The sequence below is a fragment of the Rhipicephalus microplus genome, chromosome 5 (assembly GCF_043290135.1).
Source record: "Rhipicephalus microplus isolate Deutch F79 chromosome 5, USDA_Rmic, whole genome shotgun sequence".
NCBI lineage: Eukaryota > Metazoa > Arthropoda > Arachnida > Ixodida > Ixodidae > Rhipicephalus > Rhipicephalus microplus.
Window position 1 is genome coordinate 187,578,655 of NC_134704.1, and position 20,336 is coordinate 187,598,990.

The 20,336-nt window shown below is 46.1% G+C and overlaps 2 protein-coding genes across 2 annotated transcripts in view; one reads left to right on the top strand and one right to left on the bottom strand.

The window, feature by feature from the left end:
- The window catches only part of LOC119174058 (putative acyl-CoA synthetase YngI), a 584,783-nt gene that overhangs the window by 379,792 nt on the left and 184,655 nt on the right, over positions 1-20,336 (top strand). The window lies entirely within an intron of this gene.
- LOC142818060 (uncharacterized) lies at positions 14,766-19,114 on the bottom strand. The gene is made up of 3 exons (XM_075896302.1): positions 18,489-19,114; positions 16,055-16,121; positions 14,766-14,961 (listed from the first exon to the last, which is right to left on the bottom strand). Exons 1-3 carry the CDS (start codon positions 19,095-19,097, stop codon positions 14,954-14,956), a joined length of 684 nt encoding a protein of 227 aa, XP_075752417.1. The 5' UTR covers positions 19,098-19,114; the 3' UTR covers positions 14,766-14,953.

Below are 20,336 nucleotides of genomic sequence, written 5' to 3' on the forward strand. Positions count from 1 at the left end.
GTCATTGCTCGCAACCTGTCCTGGTCAAAGCATGTGACTGTGCTGCGAAACAAACTAATCAGTTTTGTGTATGTTCTTCGTGTTATAGCAGGAGTGAGATGGGGCCCTTCGGAAAAAAGTCTTCTGCAGTTATACAAGGCATTGTTTGTGGGCTATATAAGGTACAGCTCACCTGTGCTTTCCAGCATGCGGGCAACGTGCCTTCGTACTATAGAGAGCATTCAGGAACGAGCGCTGAGAATATGTCTTGACCTGCCACGGTGCACGTCCACCTCTGGCACTATAGAGGAGTCACGCACCTACCCTATACAGGTTTACACGTCCTGTGAGCCTCTTCGAGTGCACTTTTGTTTGCTGACCCGACATGCACAGCACCCGTTGTCTTCACTACAGGTGGACTGACCAGGCTGTACCTATTCGCCATGCCTCGATACGCATAGGCACATGATCCCTTCAGGCTTTGCACCTGCCGTAATCCCTGTAGTGCCTCCATGGACGTCAACACATTGTTGAGATCACTGATGAGCGAATGCGCGGCCACTTACTGGTCGCTACCAGATCACTGGCACAAGCACCTGCGGGAAACAGACCCCGGTATGACTTTTCGTCTTCCAGATGAAATCAGCCGAAGACATGCTAATATACTGCACCGAATTCGCTTGGGCGTCGCCTCCACTCGCCACTACACCCACCTAATCGGCCGTGCGGACGGCCTGAATTGTGAACGTTGGCAAGTGAGCGAAACGATAGCTCACATATTTTGTGACTGTGCATTTTACGTGGCGGAAAGAAAAATGCTAACTGCAACGTTGGCAAGCATTGCACGAACACCATTAAGTGAAAGCCACATATTGTCAGCAATGAACGACCAAACAGTGTGAAAAACTGCTACAAAGGCTGTTCTAGACTTTATATAAAGCACTGGACTAGAAACTAGACTATAGGGTACTATGCTAAGTGGCTACTGTACCTACGCACCACCTCTTCTTGTTCCCATCATCACCCTTCATCCCTCTTTCCTTCCTCTTTTCGTTATACCCTGTGTAGAGTAGCAGGCTAGAGCGAACTAGCTCAGGCCGACCTCTCTGCTTTCTAATACATTCTCACTCTCTCTCTCTCTCTCTCAGCCCTGTACAAGTAAAACTTGTACAGGGCTGAGAAACAAAACATTGAAATCAGGGGATCGTCACATTTAACTGTCGAGAATGGCTCAATTGCCACATGCATGGTATTTTAGGTGATTATATTCCGTCCACGTGGTTATTGCTTCTATCCTACCTGTGTGAATAGCTGATCTTCTAAACGTGATTGCGGTGAAGTATTGAACCACTGGGAGAACCAAAACTATTGGGGGATCTAGCGACCAGCAGGCTAACGCGTTGGCCATTTCATCTAATGTTAATCCACGGTGACCTGGGACCCATACTGATTTCAGGTACTTCAGCTGAGACGGGACTGAAGATCAAAACTTCGTGATAGTGCTAGATGTATGAGAAGTTGTAGGAGCTGTGCAAAACGCTAGCGAATCAGTAATTATTACTGCCCTGTTCTGATTCATCAAAAGTTTTCGCAGTGCCATGATGAATGCCATGAGCTCTGCTTCAAAAGCCGGAGTGAAATTGGGTAGCCTCACGACAAATGACCAGCTAAGTGATTGGGATACTATTCCTACGCCTGCTCGTTTCTCATTGACGGAAGCATCTGTAGCCATTATGTTCCGTCTTTGTGTATGTTACAGGAAATCTGCTAACCTGTTCTCCAAAAATTGCCGGCGTCCGACACGCTAGGCGCATCAACTCTTTCTATTCTCGCATAGCTCGAGCTACACATGAAGTGCCCGAGAGGCGCGGCGCGGTGGTCAAGAGAATGATAAAAATGCTGCACTACAAAGTATTTATACTCTCTTTTTTGACACAGTGTACAATTTTCGTAATCAAAAGCCGAGCATCAGCAATAAACATGTCGTGCTCATCTCTTGAAAGGGCGGCAAACAAGCGGCAAGTGCGGCGTTCTTTGAGAGAAAGGCGTCGCTGTACAGCCTAGAGGTTTTCATGCTAGCGGCCCCACAGGGAAAATCGCCGTCGTCCTGCTACCTCTATCTAGCTCGTTATAGTGAAAGTAGCAGGTGCCACAGCAAGGACAATGACTATTGAACAATTTTCAGCCGTGGCCTCCGACATGGTGACCGTTTATGGCTCAACAAAGCCCCGTTAGATGGCACCATTCATCTATTTTACACCGGCGAAAATGGAATTTTCGAACTACTCGCACCCCTGCCCATAGTGATGCCCGGTGGCCCTGTTTTTTATAAATCAAAGAGAAACAGACAAGCAGCAATATGTTGCTTCTCTTCATGCACCAAAGGCTCTACTTTTTATTCTAGCTAGTTTGATTACTCTTGAGTCATTTTCTCCCACTAACCTGCTTGCCTTTTCCGGGAAACAAGTCAGATACCCCTGATGACCAGCGGTTATCCTGCCTACGTGCTACATGCCCGATCCGTGTCCACTTCTTGATTTTAACTATGATATCCCTAACCACATTTTGTTCCCGGATCCACTGAGATATCTTCTTGCCTCTTAAACAGCATCTACCATTTTCATTTCTAGCGTACGTTGCTTCGTGCTCAATTCAAGCTGAACCGCCCGCTTTGTAAGCCTTCTGGTTTCTTGACGATAGGTATAGCGCGAAAATAGAACGACGACAAAGAGACACGAAGGAGACGAGCGCTTTGTCGTCGTTCTGTCCTAGCGCAATTACTATCTCCATGTGAAACCAACTAGCCCAAACCGCCACGCTTCCAGGTTTCTTCTCCGTAGGTAGAGTACCGACAAGATGCAGCTGTTATATACCTTCCTCTTGAGGGATAGTGCCAATCTACCAGTCATGATTTGAGAGGGCTTGCCGAATGTGCTCCACCCATTTTTTATTCCTTGAGTTATTCCACCGTGTGGTTCGGCTCCGTGGTCTTTACCTGTCCCAAGTTGACGTAGTTTATTACAACTTCAAGTACACTACTACCTATCTCGAAGCGTTGTTCTTTTCCGAGGATGTGGTACATTACTTTCAATTTGTGCAGATTATTTGAAGACCTGCCTTCCTGTTCTCTTTGCTTAATTCAGTAATCGTGAATCACCACTTGTTCCCGGAGTTACTCAGCAATGTAAAGTGATCAGCGAAGCGCTAATTAGAAAGCCACCTTTCATTAACACTTATCCCTAAGTCTTCCCATTCTAGGCCTTTGAATTCGTCCTGCAAGCATGGTAAATATTATTAGGGAGATTGTATCCCGCTGTCTAACAACTTTCTTGATTAGTGTTCTGTCGCTTTGCTTAGGAAGCACAATGGTGGTATTAGATTCTTTATACATTTATTCTAGGATAGATGCTTTGTTGACGCCCCGATTCCGCTGTGTCTGCATGAATACTGGTATTTTTTAAAAAATCAAATACCTTCTCGTATTCTATAAAGGCTATGTATCGTGGTTGGCTATAAAATGAGCATTTCTCTATTACCTGATTGATATTATGAATGTGGTTGATTGTTGAGTAGCCTGTTCGAAATTCTGCTTGTTCCTTCGGTTGGTTGAATTGAAATGCTGTCATGATTCTGCTTGTAATTACTTTTGCAAATTGCTTGTATACGAATTGTATGCAAAGAAGGCATGCGGGTGAGGGAGAGACAATTTAAGATGGGCAGATGAGATTAAGTTTGCGGGTATAAAGTGGCTGCAGAAAGTACGCGACCGAGTTGACTAGCGAAACTCGGGAGATGTCTCCATCCTGCAGTGGACGTAGTCAGGCAGATGACGAATAATTGTAGTTTGATGATCTGACTTCATATGGATCATTTACAATATTTCCCACTCATGACGCCCGTCGTGTGGTACATTTATCTGAAGTTCTCGGTAATTGTCCAGCGCAGCTGTTGAAAATATTTCAGTTTTCTATGTTTTGATTATTAAGCACTCACTCTACTATATATCGTTATTTGTCTTTAGTGGTCTTTATCAAGCGCTAAGGGTAAGGAAAGTGTGACTGAGAAGAACAACTGTGAGGGTTACGAGTAGAGAAACAAGGAAGTAGAAAATAAAAGAAATGAAAATAAGAAAAAAACAAACAAATGAAGATGTATTAGACATGTACCGAAAGCAGGAAGAAATAAAAAAGAAAAACATCTCAGCATATCTACGAAGTAAATGATGATGAGTGGGGCGAAGCAATCGCCCGTTCGTTTGTCTGTCCATCCGCCCAACCGCTTCTCCTACACCAGAGCACGCATCGGACGGACGCTTCGACACACTCATCATTATTCACTCCGTGGATATGCGGCGACTTTCTGAGTATACCAGCGCCAGCTATCCTGTTTATTCGTCAACTATATGAAAACCACTCACCCCATCTAGTGATAATATTTTCAAGGACACACACAACACCATCTTGTGAGCAATTGTAAAACTAACTAGAAGTGATTACTACAACATACTCATACAGAGGAGAGAATGACCCATACCCAATAAAGCTTCGCCCTTCAAGCGAATAAAAAATAAAAAAAAACTTAATATTTTGTGAATTTTCGGAATGATAACCAGGACAACCTGGGCACCCATCAGTTCTGATTTAGCTTTGCCATTGCTTGTTAAAGTTTCGCAAATTATTTTTGGAGGTTTTCATTCCTAATTGCCTTACAGCAATCTAGATGCTGTGAAGCTGCAGTCAGGTACTTGTTATGGGTGGGAAGAGGTGCAATTTCGATATGCGAGCGCGAAGTTCCAATGCTCACTACTGCTGCCTTTTTTTCCCACTTTCCGCTGATTCAAAATGACACGTGTGTACCATGGAAAAGTAAGACATGAACTCGCTTTTGGTACTTCGTGCCGTATTTCACTTCTTTCACCACGTAGGTTAAATGTGTAAAAGTGTGTTGGCACTGAAGAGGGTTGCAAGTAATGCCGTTAGAAAATTAGTCTGTAAGAAATAGTAACGTTACTGAAAGAAATGTCGTAAGGAGAAAAAGTATTTAAAAGTGTTGTCACGTGAATGTACAACCACCCATTTTAGTAACCTGAACGCGCGAGCGGGGACCATCCAGCTGATAAGCGCATTCAAACGAAGCATGACGACGAAATGCGTGCAATACGCACAAGTTTCTAATGAACAGTCACATACATGCACAGGCTGTTAAGGCAAGGGGACACCAGGACACCGTAAATCGGCGTTTACAGACTCGGTGGACAAGGCTCACCTGGTCAGGTTTAAAAAAAATGGCGGCTGTACGTACCGTTGTGGAATTCACCATTGTGGACACTAATACTTTTGAACTATTTCTGAAGGAACAGTGCCGACTAACATATGAAGAAAAAATACCTCACTTCCCCAAGAAAATTGTGAGAAATTGCGAATTGCGCCTAGAGTACACAACTTAGTTATTTTAATGGCGTAAATTCTTGACGAGACGAGGATTTTTCACCTTGATCAGCCAGCGAATGGTCGAGGGTGAGGTGCGTGCTTGATTATCATATATAAGTACGAGTGAGAGGACGGGAGAGTTTGGCGCAGGAAGGAGAGAGAGTAAATGGCGGGGGAAGGAGCGGCAAAGCACTGCACCTATTCTCTCCTACCACGGCAGCTGAAGAATAAGGATCAGCCTGTTGCGTCGCGTTGTCGTCAATGGGCGAGCGCATATGGGCAGAGTCGACAGTTTCAGCCACTTTTTTGAGGATGGTGCGGATGCTCCGCCCATCAAAGTGGTGGCACCTAGTGTTTCAGTGTGGTTGCGTGGGGATTAGCGCATGTCCGTGTGCTTTCTCGTGCCTGATCTGTCTGCGATCTTGTGTGAGGGGCACTTTGCCTCATGTTTCTTGTGATCCGAGTACGATTCTTTGGTGTACACGTGTGTCGCAGACGGTTTTTTAGTGGTATGACGCCGCGAAGATGTGTGCTGTTGTTCAGCTCGAACCCAAAAATATACGCTACATTGAAACACAACATACTGTCTTGTGATCTACAGTTTCAAGAAGGGTATAGCGATGCGTATAATTTGTAACAGAGCACTTATTTTGTTACAAACGAGCGCTGAAGCAGAAGCGTGGAGCCGCCTCCAGGCGGCAGCATCAAATCACCCTGCCTAGAGCCCCTCCTTCCCAAAGTTCCCTTCACGGGCACGCACAACGAAAAAAATTGGCAGATCCAAAGTACAGTGGGAATTGATAGTATGCAAAGCACGAATGAGAAAGGTTGATATTTCACTCTAAAATCAGCACAACGTTATGAGGTTGGATTTAATGATGCCGTACAGGACGTACGTGTCGGGATTATCACGTTTCGATGTGTCGCTTATCTTTGTCATCTACTCACGTCAATAGATACGAATTTTAGTTTATGTCGAACAGACGAAACTACCGCGAGAACGCTATGAGCGTGGTACGTTGTCATGTTCTTACATGACACGTGTGTCACGATTATCTTGCATTGCACAGTCATATAGTTTGTCAACGATTGACGTCCCGCAACACCATATTTAGTATATGTGGAGATAGCAAAACAGCCGCGATTGTATCGTGAAGGGCCCAATATACTCCAACGTACCATTGACGCGCGCGCATGATGGGGACAACGACACTACGTTAGCAACGAGCATTTTATAGTCTCATGCCAGGCGCGGCCAGCGTCCGTCAGCAAGGCTCGATGGCAACCGGCGCGAAATGCGACATGCTGCATTTCGCACCAATGCGTTACCCAGACAACATTGCGTCTCCCTTTTTTCGCGACGAAGGGACGCTGGACACGCTGAAACGCGCATGCGTCAAAGCAACGAAGCGCGGCGCGCGCCTGGGAATATATGGCAAGACCGGTGCCAGGCGTAGCAACGCCGGCGTGACGCGATAAAATAAATGCCGGCGAGCACGCGCACCGCGTCACGTCGAATGTATTGACCTCTTGATTGTGGCAGGTAGTCATGTTCTCTGAGACGCATATTAAGATTATCATATTTGCACTAGTCACATACTTTCATCATTCATTGGCGTTCAGTACCAAATTTGCTCTATGTGTAGCTAGCAAAACGGCCCCAAGCGCGTCATCATTGTGGCATCTACTCATATTGTTACACAATACATATGTCGTGGTTATCATGTTTGGATGTGTCTATTACCTATGTCGATCATTCGCGTCGCGTAATACCGAGTTTGGTACGTGGGAAGCTATCGAAGCGGCCGCGAGCGCATCATGAGCGTAGCATGTAGTCAAGTTGTTACATGACACGCAACTCAGGTTTGTCATATTTGCACGAGTCACATACCATCACCATCTATTCGCGTACTGTTATAGCAAATTCGGCATAGGTACAGCCTGCGAATCGGCCGCGAGCGCATCATGAGCGTGGCATGTAGCCATATTGTTACATGGCACGCATGTCATGATTTTCGTTTTAGGGTCTGTCGCTTGTGTTCGCCATGCATGCATGTCATACCATATCAGATTTGCAACACGCCTTGTGAGGGAAACTAGCGCAAGAGCTGCTGGATAATGAAATGTAAATCATGACATTCATGACATCCCTCACATGATTTTCATGGTATGACTAGTCAAATATGTTCTTCATAGAGACATGTCATACCATACCTGATTTGTGATACGCCATGTGAGCGAAGCTAGCGCAAGAGCTGCTGGACCATGAAATGTAAATCATGACATTCCTGACGTCCATCTCATGATTTTCATGGTATGACTAGTCAAATATGTTCTTCATAAAGACATGTCATACCATACCAGATTTGCAACATGCCATGGGAGCGAAACTAGCGCAAGAGCTGCTGGACCATGAAATGTAACTGATGACATTCATGACATCCATCTCATGATTTTCATGGTATGACTAGTCAAATATGTTCTTCATAGAGACATGTCATACCATACCAGATTTGCAACACGCCATAGGAGCGAAACTAGCGCAAGAGCTGCTGGACCATGAAATGTCACTCATGACATTCTTGACATCCCTCTTCAAGATTCAAGTACGCCAAGTTCGCTTAGAAATGCTTCGCAATTAAAAACTTCACTGCAATATAAGCCAAACTATTCTTGGGCAAATTTTAGCGCAGTTCAGAGCACATATCATCACTGTGGCATGAGTGGCATTTGTCTGGCTCTCCCACTTCGGAGTACGATACTCGCTACATTAACAAAGCTGCACTCTGACCTGTGAAATCCACGAAGAGCTGATGTTTCTGCGCGCTGCCGGCGCCTAGCGTGGACTGTGCCAATAGGAGGCTACAAGCGAGTGATGACGCTGCTGTTTGTTATATAGTTCGGTTTATCTGATAAGTTATCATTTACATCAGTTATCACTTTACTACATTGAAATTAGGCACTGGCATGCATCTTATACGTGCCACTCTATGTTTCTGACGAGAGTGAGGTTGGCTGGTTACGACTCGCTTTCCTAAGCCGCTTCAGTCGACGCCTTCAAAGTGGCGACCGGCTTGAACATGTGCGAATATACAGTTCAAACACCGTGCTGCGTGGCAGTGCTCTGCGGGCCCAGCGCTAGCGGTGTGGCCGCGCTTCGAAGCTTATCGATGCAGGCGCAGACTAGCTTGGAGGCGGGGATTCGTTTTGATAAAGAGCGCGGGAGTGCACCGCGCCTGTTTTGCCATGAAGCAAACTTAAGGCACCCGAAAAACCACGAATATTGCAGGAAAACGGGCTTAGCTTAGCGGAACGTGTTTCGTAGTTACGGTATTTAAGACGTGGGCGATCCTTGTTCTTTCAGTACCAGAATACCGCTTTGATGTATACATTGTAGAAAACTCTATATTATTAGTTTTGTTTGGTTTGTGGTGTTTTAGTCCGCGAAAGAATTTCACCGCTCAGCGGTGCTCTCAGAAGTTTCTAGTACTGGGAAAGCAGAGCGGCTGGTGCATTGAAGACACTTGCGCTGGTCTTTGGCTTGCGTCTCGTCGGTGTTACCCGGGTGGCTTCTGCATTCTTGAACGCGATCGGTTGGACGGACACACGGACGGATCGACCAACGAATGCTTCACCCTACTTATTATCATTCACTCCGTGGATATGCTGTGTGTTTTTAGGGGCGAAGCTCCTGTTTAGAAAAAGTTTATTCTTTCATAGGACGAAACAAACCTAAGAGACAAGCGTCTGTATAACAGGTACAATAACAAACAAAAGACAAAGCACAACATACACTACACATTTAAACTAAAGTGTCCAAGTCCGTAGCATGTCCATAGTCCGTTGTACTAATAACTGTACATATACTACGTAAATGCACTAATCACAATATGGACAATGTACATGATGATATATGTACAGAATTCTCCTTATGGCGTGGCTTTTGCGTCCCTCGTAGGACGTAACCACCAGTGGCACATACCCGAAATAGGTATAACATTTGACCTCCAAGGTGGCGCCGGTGAGAGACTTCTTCTGTGCGTTGTTTAACAATAAAAAATAGTGCCTAATGTACATGCCAATGGCTGCTGATAGGGAATGAGAAACAGGAGCATTCGGCTTTTAGTCAACGCGCACGCTGCGATTCCCATTAGCAGCCATTGGCATGTACATTGAGCACTATCGGACAAGAAAGGGTTGCTACATTATACTTGCTGGGTGTAACCTCCTTAGTTTTAGAAAGGTTTAGCGAGCGTTGAGCCGCAGGCTCATGATTACAATGAACTAGTATATACCATGAATGAATTCGAGGTGGTTAAAGGGCAGAAGAAGACACGAAGCACAAGCCGTAAGAAATTAAGAGCTGAATCCTCTTGTCTCTCATTTCACATTAGCAGCCACTGGCTTGTACATTGAGCACTATCTTACAGGAAACGGCTGCTACGTTATACTCGCTGGGCGTTACCTCCTTGGTTTTAGAAAGGTTTAGCGAGCATTGGGCCGCAGGGCCATGAATACAGTGAACTAGTATATACCGTGAACTCAAGGTGGTTGAAGGTGGGAATTACACCCGAAGTGCAAGCCGTAAGAAAGTGTGCGTGTGGCACCTCTCGTTTAGTCCTTGGAATGTCCTCTGAATGGCGGTGCTTCTATATGAGGAATATATGATAAAAAGATGCGAGATGGCGGGACTTGGAGTGTTGAATAGATGGACGAACGGACACACAGACAGATGCATGGATAGACGCATGAACGGACGCAGGGGTGGATGCATGAACGAACGCAGGGACGGGCGCACGAACAGACGCAAGGACGGTCACACAGACGGACGCATGGACGGACGAATGCTTCGCCCCACTCTCCATCATTCACTCCGTGGATACGCTGTCACTTTTTTTTGTTAAACTTTGCAATAAATAGCGCCTTTGCCGCACGTAAATTTTTTCCGTTGTGAGAAAAGTGCTATGTGTTTCCAGCTCTAGTAGCTAGCGTGCACGGTTAAAAAATACTATCAAGTGAACAAAACAGCCAACGCTTTTGTCTCAGTGTTGGCGTTTCACAGCGGCATCTCGGACACACATTTCTAGATGCTCTTGAGAGGTGCCCAGTCAGCGCATGGTTGAGAGTGAGGCACAAGTGGACGGGAATGTGGGGCGCAGCGAGGAAAGAGAGTGAACAGCGAGAGGAGTGACGAAGCACTGCGCCTATCCACTACTACACACTCTCGCACAACATGCTTTGGTTGCTAGGGGCGAGGATAAGCCGGCGCACCCACAGCTGTCACTATATTGGAGAGTCCTGTGGACGGATCTAGACAGACGCCCGACAAAGCCCGACTGAGAAATCCATAAAAGGCCTCGAGAAGAAACATACAGTATGATAGCACTAGTGGCGGCCAGCTGGCTAGAGAAAAAACTCAGCATATGCACGGAGTGAATTATGATGACTGGCACGAAGCGTCCGCACGCCCATTCGTGCTTCTGTCCGCCCGTCCACACTTCCGTCCATCCGTGCATCTGTTCGTATGTTGGTCCGTGCGTGCATCCATGTGTCCGTTCATGCGTTCGTCCATCTGTCTATCCGTCCATCTGTTCGTGTATCCTTTCACGTCTGTCTGTTCGTCCGTACGTTCGTCGATTCAAGCATACGTCCATGGCTCCGATCGCATTCTAGAATGCAGGCGGCACGCTGGTAACACCGATGAGATGCGAGCCAAGGAAGCCGAGGGCAAGCATCATCAACGTGCCGGCCGCTCAACTTCATCCATGCGCCACCAACGGTCCGCCACATACGGTGACTATCCAGGAGACTGAGTGAGGCACTACTTCCTCGCGCACCCGGGCACAACCCGCGCTGCAGCGATGGAAGAGTAGTGGTACAGTGCCATCTAGAATATCATCAATCAACTGCTGTTTGTATTTAGTTCTGCGTGATAACGCCGTCTATTATATAGTTCGAGCGATACTTCCTTACTTTTTTATCGTCTGTTCTTCTCTCGGGTATGCCAGACGCAAGACAAGGTTGATTGATTTATTGATATGTGGTTTGCTTCCCATAGCCGCCACATGATTATGAGAGACAACGTAGTGAAGGGCTCCAGAAATTTCGACAACCTCGGGTTGTTTAAAGTGCACCCCAATCTTACCACACAGGCCTACAACATTTCCGCCTCCATCGGAAATGCAGCCGCCGCAGCCGGAATTCGAGCCTGCGACCGGCGGGAAAGCAGCCGAGTACCTTAGCCACTAGACCGCCACGGTGGGTTCAGGACTAAATTAGACTAAGGGGAGCTTCGCCCCTGTAGGTGACGGGTGCTGGTGATATTATGCCTTAAAAGGAAGTATGTGTTTGTCACAATTAAAACAAGAATGCCGGTGGCTCGTCGCGCGAGATTCTAGAACGTTGGTGTTCTTCTGGCTGCCTGGACGGCACGACCACTGCTCTACTTCGGCATCTTGCTTCCATCTTCGACTGTATATCAATGTATGCTCATTAAATCAGCGCCGACTGATCGTCTACATCGAGCGCTGTCACGTTGCCACAAATTGGTTTACATGGACACACGGACAATCAACTGGCGCCGCGCAACTGCCACCAAGCTCCGCGGCCATGATGAAGCTGGCGCAAGCTGCAATTCAAACCGCCACTGCGACCATTGTGGACGTCTTGCCACGGTTCGAAGCAATTATGGCTGCCTTAGATCGTAACATCTGAATCGAACAATTCATGTACGAGGTATTGGAATATCGTCTTCCACATGACCACAAAGGCCGCCTTACGTACTTCTTATAACGCCCTCGCCCTTGCGACGATCTGCGAGACGCCGTGCTCCAGTTTTAAAGAATCAAACGTGGTCTTTTTTTGATAAGTGACACTGCAGTGCATGGCTCATCACCTTCCAGGAGGCGCCCAGTACTACAACCAGTCCAGACTGTTCCCCTGCACATAAGCGATAACACAGATGACGAAGCCAACTTTTGTGCGTCGATCGACCCTTTGATGGGGAAACCCGCAAATCTGGAGTCTACGGCTCCTGCCTTCGATGTGCCGGTGGTGAAACTTCAGCCATTGAAACTCTCTTCGTGAAATATTCAACGCTAGCTGCTGCGCCGATCGCCGTCAAATTTGCTGCAGAAACGTGTTCAGCTGCACCATCTGTTCCGGGCAATTCGACTATCCCAGCCAAGCTAACTGTTCCACCTCAAAAGATGGTGCCTGTCCCAACATCTGTGAAAGCCCATGACAACGCTCCCACCATGAGCCGAAAGCCCACTGTCGCGCTGCATGCCATCAACTTTCCCGACACATCAGTGCCTGCTGCTGCTCGAACACTTGTAGACTGCGAGCCTGATCACGAATTTTCCTCCAATGCCTCAAAAGGCAGCCAGGGTTTCAAGGTCTGCTTGTGACGATATCATCTGATATTTCTGAGGAGCCAAGTGTCACGCTCTGTTGCCAACCCACAACACCGACGCTATCCAGTGTTGCGGACAGCCATTTCTCTTTACCGTCACCTAATCATCTTCAAGTCCGGAGTGGCAGCATCACCTATATGCACAACGAACGCCTCACACTCCGACCAGAATGCACATCGCGTCGCCGACAGGCGCACTGTTGTAGGCGCTGAAAAAGCCGCAACGCACGTCAACTGATGGTACGTAGAAAACGGCATTCTTATCACTTTTACCATCAGCATTTTCAACGCACCTCTCTGCTTTGCTCGCTGTTACTATCGACGCGCAATCTACCTGGTACTCGCCGGCTGCGTTGTTCCTAGTGACGCCCACTGGAACTGTCGGACTACTCCTTACGCCTTACACTCTCCTTACGCCTTCACACCGACCATTCCGGCCGCCAAAAGTGCGACAAATTCAATTCAGTGGCGGCGAAATGCGCCAAATAGGTCCTCACTGCATCGATCACTCTCGGACCGACTTTTGCGGTGTCTGTTGCCGAACAAATCACCGTGGACAAAAAAAAGCGCTAGACAAGGAATTTTGAAAAAAAAAAAGACAGATCTCACGTACAGTGAGAATCGATGATATGCGAAGCACGAAAAAAACTGTTGATGTGTCACTTTAAAGTCAGCACAAAGTTACGAGGTGGAGGTAAATGATACTGTACATGACTTTGGTGTCATGATTATTATGTTTGGATGCGTCGTTTACTTTCGTCATCTGTTCGCGCCACGCGATGCCAAATTTAGTATATGTGGAGGTAGCAAAACGGTCGCGAGCACGCTATAAGCGTAGTAGGTTGTCATGTTCTTACATTACACGTGTGTCAGGATTAACATGTTTGCACCAATCATATACTTTCGTCATTCATTGACGTCAGGTAACACCAAATTTGGTGTATGTGAAGCTAGCAAAACGGCCGCAAGCGCATCATAAAGGGCCCAATATACTCTAATATAGCGTTGACGCGAGAGCACGCTGGGCACACCGACGCTACGTTAGCAAAACGTGAGCAATCTTTAGTCTGACGCCAGGCGCGACCGGCGCGACCAGCGTCCGTCGGCGCAGCCTGTCGGCAACTGGTGAGAAATGCAATATGCTGCATTTCGCGCCGATGCGTTACTCAGACAACACTGCGTCTCCCTCTTTTTGTGACGTAGGGACGTCAGACGCCCTGAAACGGGCATGCTTTAATGCAACGCAGCGTGGCGCGCGCCTGCGAATATATGGCAGGACGGGCGCCTGGCGTGGCAACGCTGGCGTGACGTGACGAAATGAACGCCGGCGAGTTGGCGCACCGCGTAACGCCGAAATTGGCGCCTTGACTGTTGCATGTAGTCACGTTCCCACATGACACGCATTTCATGATTATTATGTTTGCACCACTCACATACCTTCGTCATTTATTGATGTCACGTAATGCCATATTTTGCATACGTGAAGCTAGCGAAACAGCCGCGAGCGCATAATGAGTGTGGCATGAAGTCATGTTGTTACATGACACGCATCTCGTGATTATCATGTTTGGATGTGTCATTTACCTATGTTGTCCTTTCACGTCGCGTAATACCAAGTTTGGTACATGTGAAGCTAGCGAAACGACCACAAGCACTTCAAGAGCGTAGCGCGTAGACGTGTTGTAGATGAGCGTTGCACGTAGACATAGACATGGCATGCATCTCACGTTTATCATGTTTAAAAAAGTATCATACCTTCTTCACGATTCGTGTCCCATAATACCAAATTTGGTATTTATTTATTTATTTATTTATTAAAGGTACTTTCAAGGCCCGAAGGCACTACAGAAAGGAGTGGTTTGAACAATCGTAAGTGCAGTTAAAAAGTTAAAAAAAAAAAACAGAAAACAGGAAAAAAAAGAAAAATTCTACAGGGCATCATGTATGGCGAGCTTGAAGTCTTTTTGGTCCGTTATACAGGCGATGGAGGCGGGAAGGTGGTTCCAGGCGGCGCTTGTCCTTGGCACGAATGAATCATTATATAGTCTGGTGCGACAGGATGGTAGGCCCACCTTAAAGCGATGATCCATCCTTGGTGATATGAAGCGAGGTGGATGAAACAGGGCGTCCTTCAAATGGCTGTTATAATGATAGATTTTGTGAAAAAGGTTAAGGCGAGACAATGTGCGGCGCAATGAAAGATCAGGCAAGTTTAGGGTGCTCTTCATGGATGTGACACTGGAATGACGTGAATAATTCGATAAAATGAAACGTGCTGCGCGATTCTGAGTGGTTTCGAGAGATTGAATGAGAATGGCATGAGTTGGGTCCCATATGGCGCATGCGTACTCTAATTTTGGTCTGACCAATGTTTTATACAGTGTTAACTTGAGTGACGATGGCGCAGAGGAAAAGTTACGGCGCAGATAACCAAGCATGCGGTTAGCGTTGTTAATCACATATTCTGTGTGTTTATTCCAGGAAAGATTAGAAGATATGTGAACACCAAGGTATTTGTAATTGTCAACAGATGGTAATGGAATGTTATTGAGGGAATAAGTACGCGGACAGTGGGTGGTAGTGCGACGTGAAACTTGCATGCTCTTGCATTTAGATATGTTAAGTGTCATGAACCATGTGTTACACCATGCGAATATGCTATCTAGGTCGCGTTGAAGGTTAAGGTGATCGACATGACTGGTTATTTTCTGGTAGAGGACGCAGTCGTCTGCAAAGAGTCGGACAGTAGAAGAAGAAACACAAGAAGGAAGATCATTAATGTAAATTAAGAAAAGGAGTGGCCCTAAAACGGACCCTTGCGGTACACCAGATGATACTGCGGAATTAGGTGAACAAAAATTATTAGCTGTCACGTACTGGCTGCGGTTAGAGAGGAATTCTTTAATCCATGTAAGTACATTGGGGTCGATGTTAAGCTGAGTAAGTTTGAAAATGATTAGTGCGTGTGAAACGGAGTCAAATGCTTTAGCGAAATCTAAGTATATGCAGTCAGTATCAAATTCAAGATCTGCGTTAATAAACAAGTCGTTAGTAAAACACAGCAACTGTGTTTCGCATGAAACTGTCTTACGGAAGCCATGCTGATAAATGCTAAAGAAGGAATTAGATTCAAGGAATTCAATGAGGTGCGAGTATATGACATGCTCTAAGATTTTCACTGGAATGGATGTTAACGATATGGGACGGTAGTTATTGGGGGAATGTACATCACCAGATTTATGCACAGGGACCACCTTCCCAGTCTTCCAGTCAGATGGCAGTGTGGACGTCTGTAATGACTGTTCAAAAAGTTTTGACAATATTAAAGAAGAATAGACTTGAGTACACTTCAACATTTTTGACGAAATGCAATCTGGACCAGCTGATGATGACACTGTCAAGTTTCCAACAAGTTTTTCGACACCAACTGCATCAATGATAATAGGGTCCATTGGCAAGAAATCGGTGCTTGTTAACTGTGGAAATATAGTTGGGATGCTGTTCTGAAAGTGTGCAGCAAATACATTACTCAGAACGTTGCAGCACTCGCTAAGAGCGACTGGGACATCAGACTGTATTAATTGGATATGTCGCGTTGTAGTTACGCTAATGATGCTCCAAAACTTACGTGGGTTAGAGCGCAGCAGCGAAGGAAGAGTTTCATCGAAAAATACTTTTTTGGCTTTCGAAAGCGCAGTACAGAATTCTCTGTTAAATGTCTGATAAAAAGACCAATGGTCTGTTCTGGCTGTTGATTTGGCGCGTCTGAATAGTCGCTTCTTTTTATTGCGCATGCGTTTCAACGTGTTATTGAACCACGGAGAACGAGGATTCGATGAAACTTTTCTCTTAGGTACAAATCGGTCAATTAGGGCTAGCAGTTTGTTCTTATAGTCTAGCCAGTTCTGTTCAACAGATCGCTGCTCAAAACCAGCAAAGAATAGGTCAACAAAAGATTGTAACTCTGTATTCATTCCATGAAAGTCCGCTTTGCTATAGTCTTGGATAATTTTTGTTCTTTTCTTGATGGAAACCCGTGCTTTTATTGTGAAGTGGATTATGCAATGGTCGCTAATTCCCGGTAGATGAGTGAAGGGTGAAGCTAGGTCAGGTGTACTGGTAAGTACTAGATCTAATACGCTAGCGGAAGTGGGAGTAACGCGAGTAGGAAAGTCAACAAGCTGGGTAAAGTTGAAGTCGTGACAAAAATTCAAAAATTCCCTACTTTCACCTGAGTTGTGCTTTAAGGTAACCGGGTCTCTTTCCCACATGATGTCGGGAAAGTTGAAATCGCCAAGAATGAACAAAGGTGATCTCGGGTATCTGACGAACAGCTGATTGACAACATCATGCAAGTCATTGCAAAAGGATGATGATGCAGTTGGTGATCGATAGCAAATACAAAATATTATTTCGCGAGAATCAATGAGCACGCGGACACAAACAAGTTCAAGTGAAGACATAACAGGAATAATATGAGAGGCAAGATTATCGGCAACCGCCAGCAGAACACCCCCACCAGACCGGTAATCGCGGTCGCATCGGTAAAATTTGTAGTGCTTCTCACAATCCAATATTTCTTCATTTCTTACTTTTGTAGAAAGCCAAGTCTCTGTCAGACCAACAATATCAGCGGAACAGGAATCAATAGCAGAAGACAGTTCGACGCGTTTATTCAGGACGCTGCGCACATTAGAAAAGAAAAAAGAAGCGTTTCCTGCGCAGCAACGAGACGGGCGTAGCTATGAGGTGCTAGAAGTGTCAGCACGTGCAGGTAGAGAGGGTTCTTTGTCCTTAGCTTGGGGTGAATTGATTTCGCGAACGCTGTCGCTTTCTGCGCAGTAAACGTAAGTTTTCTTGTTCATGACCAGTTTGTTAACGCGTAGCAAATACGGTTGCCCGGCTGCCTTAGCAAATTCCATTAATTTCTTCCTTGAATTTCGCGTGCTTTTGCAAAAATCTTCGCTAGCTGATACACCAGTTCCTTTGAATTTTTGTCTCTGCATCAGGATAGCATCTCTAACCTTAAATGACGAAAATTTGACGATAATTGGCCGAGCTTTTTTAGCGGCGTAACTTCCTAACCTATGTGCTTGGGAAACTTCGGAGTCAGAAATGTGCATGTCAAGGTGTCGGGAGAGTAGATCACGAACATGGCCTTCAGACTGAGCCCACGTCTCATTAGGGCTGTCCGATATACCAAAAAACAATACGTTCTCTCGTCTGGACCTGTCTTCAAGATCGTCCAGTCGGGCACTGAGTGTCTGGCCTTGCACCTTGACAGTTTCAGCGATTAGACGTGGCACATCACTGACTACTGCAGAACCGTCGCATGACTCGACGAAAGCTTCCACCGCCGACAACCTTTCCGTTAAATCAGCAACAGTTTGCGCTAATGCCTCCTGTTTAGTCTTTAGGTCGGCAAGAGCTTCCATTAGCTCATCGTGACGGTGATCACCTTTTTCAGATAGCTTAGCGATCGCGTCTAGTATTTCTTTGTTAGTATTTGCAGGGCCAGGGTTTAGTTCAACGTCTCCACAACATAGTAGAAGCTTTGTGACATGCACGCATTCGCACACACATTCAAATATGACACTTGGGCACGGTAGGAGCAGCAGACAGACGTTACTGGTTCGCTTACAGTAGAGAGAAGGAGGTTTACTGACCTGCACAAAAAGCAAAATCGGATTTCTGAGCGACCGCATCGTTGCCGCTCCACCGTGCCCACTGAAGGAACAGGAGAATTCCGTGGTCTTTATATGCTCTTGCGTCGCTGCAGTCGCCCGCAGTGTTGTGGACCAGGTGACGATGGAAAGGATGCCACCGTCAGATAGTGGCAGATGACGCAGGGGCGTGTTCATCCAGATCGGGGCCGCCAGCAACACCGGTGAAGAGTAGTTGGCACGCGCTGGATTCGCACGCGATGGTAATGTTCCAAACCAGGCGACTAACTGCACAAAAAGCAAAATCGGATTTCTGAGCGACCGCATCGTTGCCGCTCCACCGTGCCCACTGAAGGAACAGGAGAATTCCGTGGTCTTTATATGCTCTTGCGTCGCTGCAGTCGCCCGCAGTGTTGTGGACCAGGTGACGATGGAAAGGATGCCACCGTCAGATAGTGGCAGATGACGCAGGGGCGTGTTCATCCAGATCGGGGCCGCCAGCAACACCGGTGAAGAGTAGTTGGCACGCGCTGGATTCGCACGCGATGGTAATGTTCCAAACCAGGCGACTAACTGCACAAAAAGCAAAATCGGATTTCTGAGCGACCGCATCGTTGCCGCTCCACCGTGCCCACTCATATAAGTGAAGCCAGCGAGATGGCGCCAGTCCATCATAAGCGGGGCATGTAGTCATGCTCTCACATCACACGCATCTCAAGATTATCATAATTGCACCAGTCACGTACCTTCGTCATCTATTCACATACCGTAAAACCTAATTTGGCGTATGTGAAGCTAGCAAAACGGCCACGAGCTCAGCATGAGGGTGTCATGTAGTCATGTTGTTACATGACACGCTTGTCATGATTTCTATGTTATGACTTGTCAAATATATTCTTCATACAGTCACGTTATGCCATGCCAAGATTGGTATTGTTACAATTATCAAAATGTCTATGAGAGCTAAACGCCGCAGGCGGCTAGATAGATAGATAGATAGATAGATAGATAGATAGATAGATAGACAGATAGATAGATAGATAGATAGAGATAGATAGATAGATAGACAGATAGATAGATAGATAGATGGATAGATAGATAGATAGATAGATAGATAGATAGATAGATAGATAGATAGATAGATAGATAGATAGATAGATACGCTCACAGTCACCGAAGTTGGCTAAAAGATGCTTCGCATTAAAAAAAAACGTCAGGCCCTGCGCGAAAGGCGCAGCATGGTCACAGAAAAAGCTTGAAGAGCGAATCATGTGGTAACTGCTTCAAGCACACTTGCTTGATACCCACTACGGCAATAACAATGAAAGTTTTAGGGTAGTAGGCCGGCATTCGCTATGATATTCTCGTCATTCTTTTAAGAAACGTGCTATCCGCTAAACTATTGCGGGGAATTCCGTGCCAATTGTTCATGCAGTGGCTGAAGACAATGAGGAACTGTGTCAGAAGGGCTATGCGGCACAGTCAACTCGGCAATGGGAAGTTACTTATAAAACATTGCGTTGTAGGATTCCGCAAATAAATTACTATTTGCTTAAAGTTGGTCTTAAGGCGTCACCTTTATATCAGGTTTGCGAAGAAATAGAAACGATAGATGATTTTTTTTATTCTGTCGCTGATATTCTTATCAGCGAAAAAGATACCTGGTAGCTGCACTTGCAAAATCAGGATTACATATAAATGTGGGAGTTTTTTCATCGTTTGGCACCATTAAATTTGCTTATAGCCACAGGGACGTCTGCTGTGCGGTACTTAACTACATAATTGAAACGAAGTGATTGCCTTGGCAAAGTTCCTTTTATATACATTTATATATCATTCGTTTTAGACCCA

Bases quoted from the DNA above. Each gene is read 5' to 3' on its own strand.
- LOC142818060 (XM_075896302.1), bottom strand. From the start codon at position 19,097: ATGCGGTCGCTCAGAAATCCGATTTTGCTTTTTGTGCAGTTAGTCGCC. The intron at 16,122-18,488 runs GTCAGTAAACCT...CTTTTTGAACAG, and splicing joins CGATTTTGCTTTTTGTGCAG to TCATTACAGACGTCCACACT.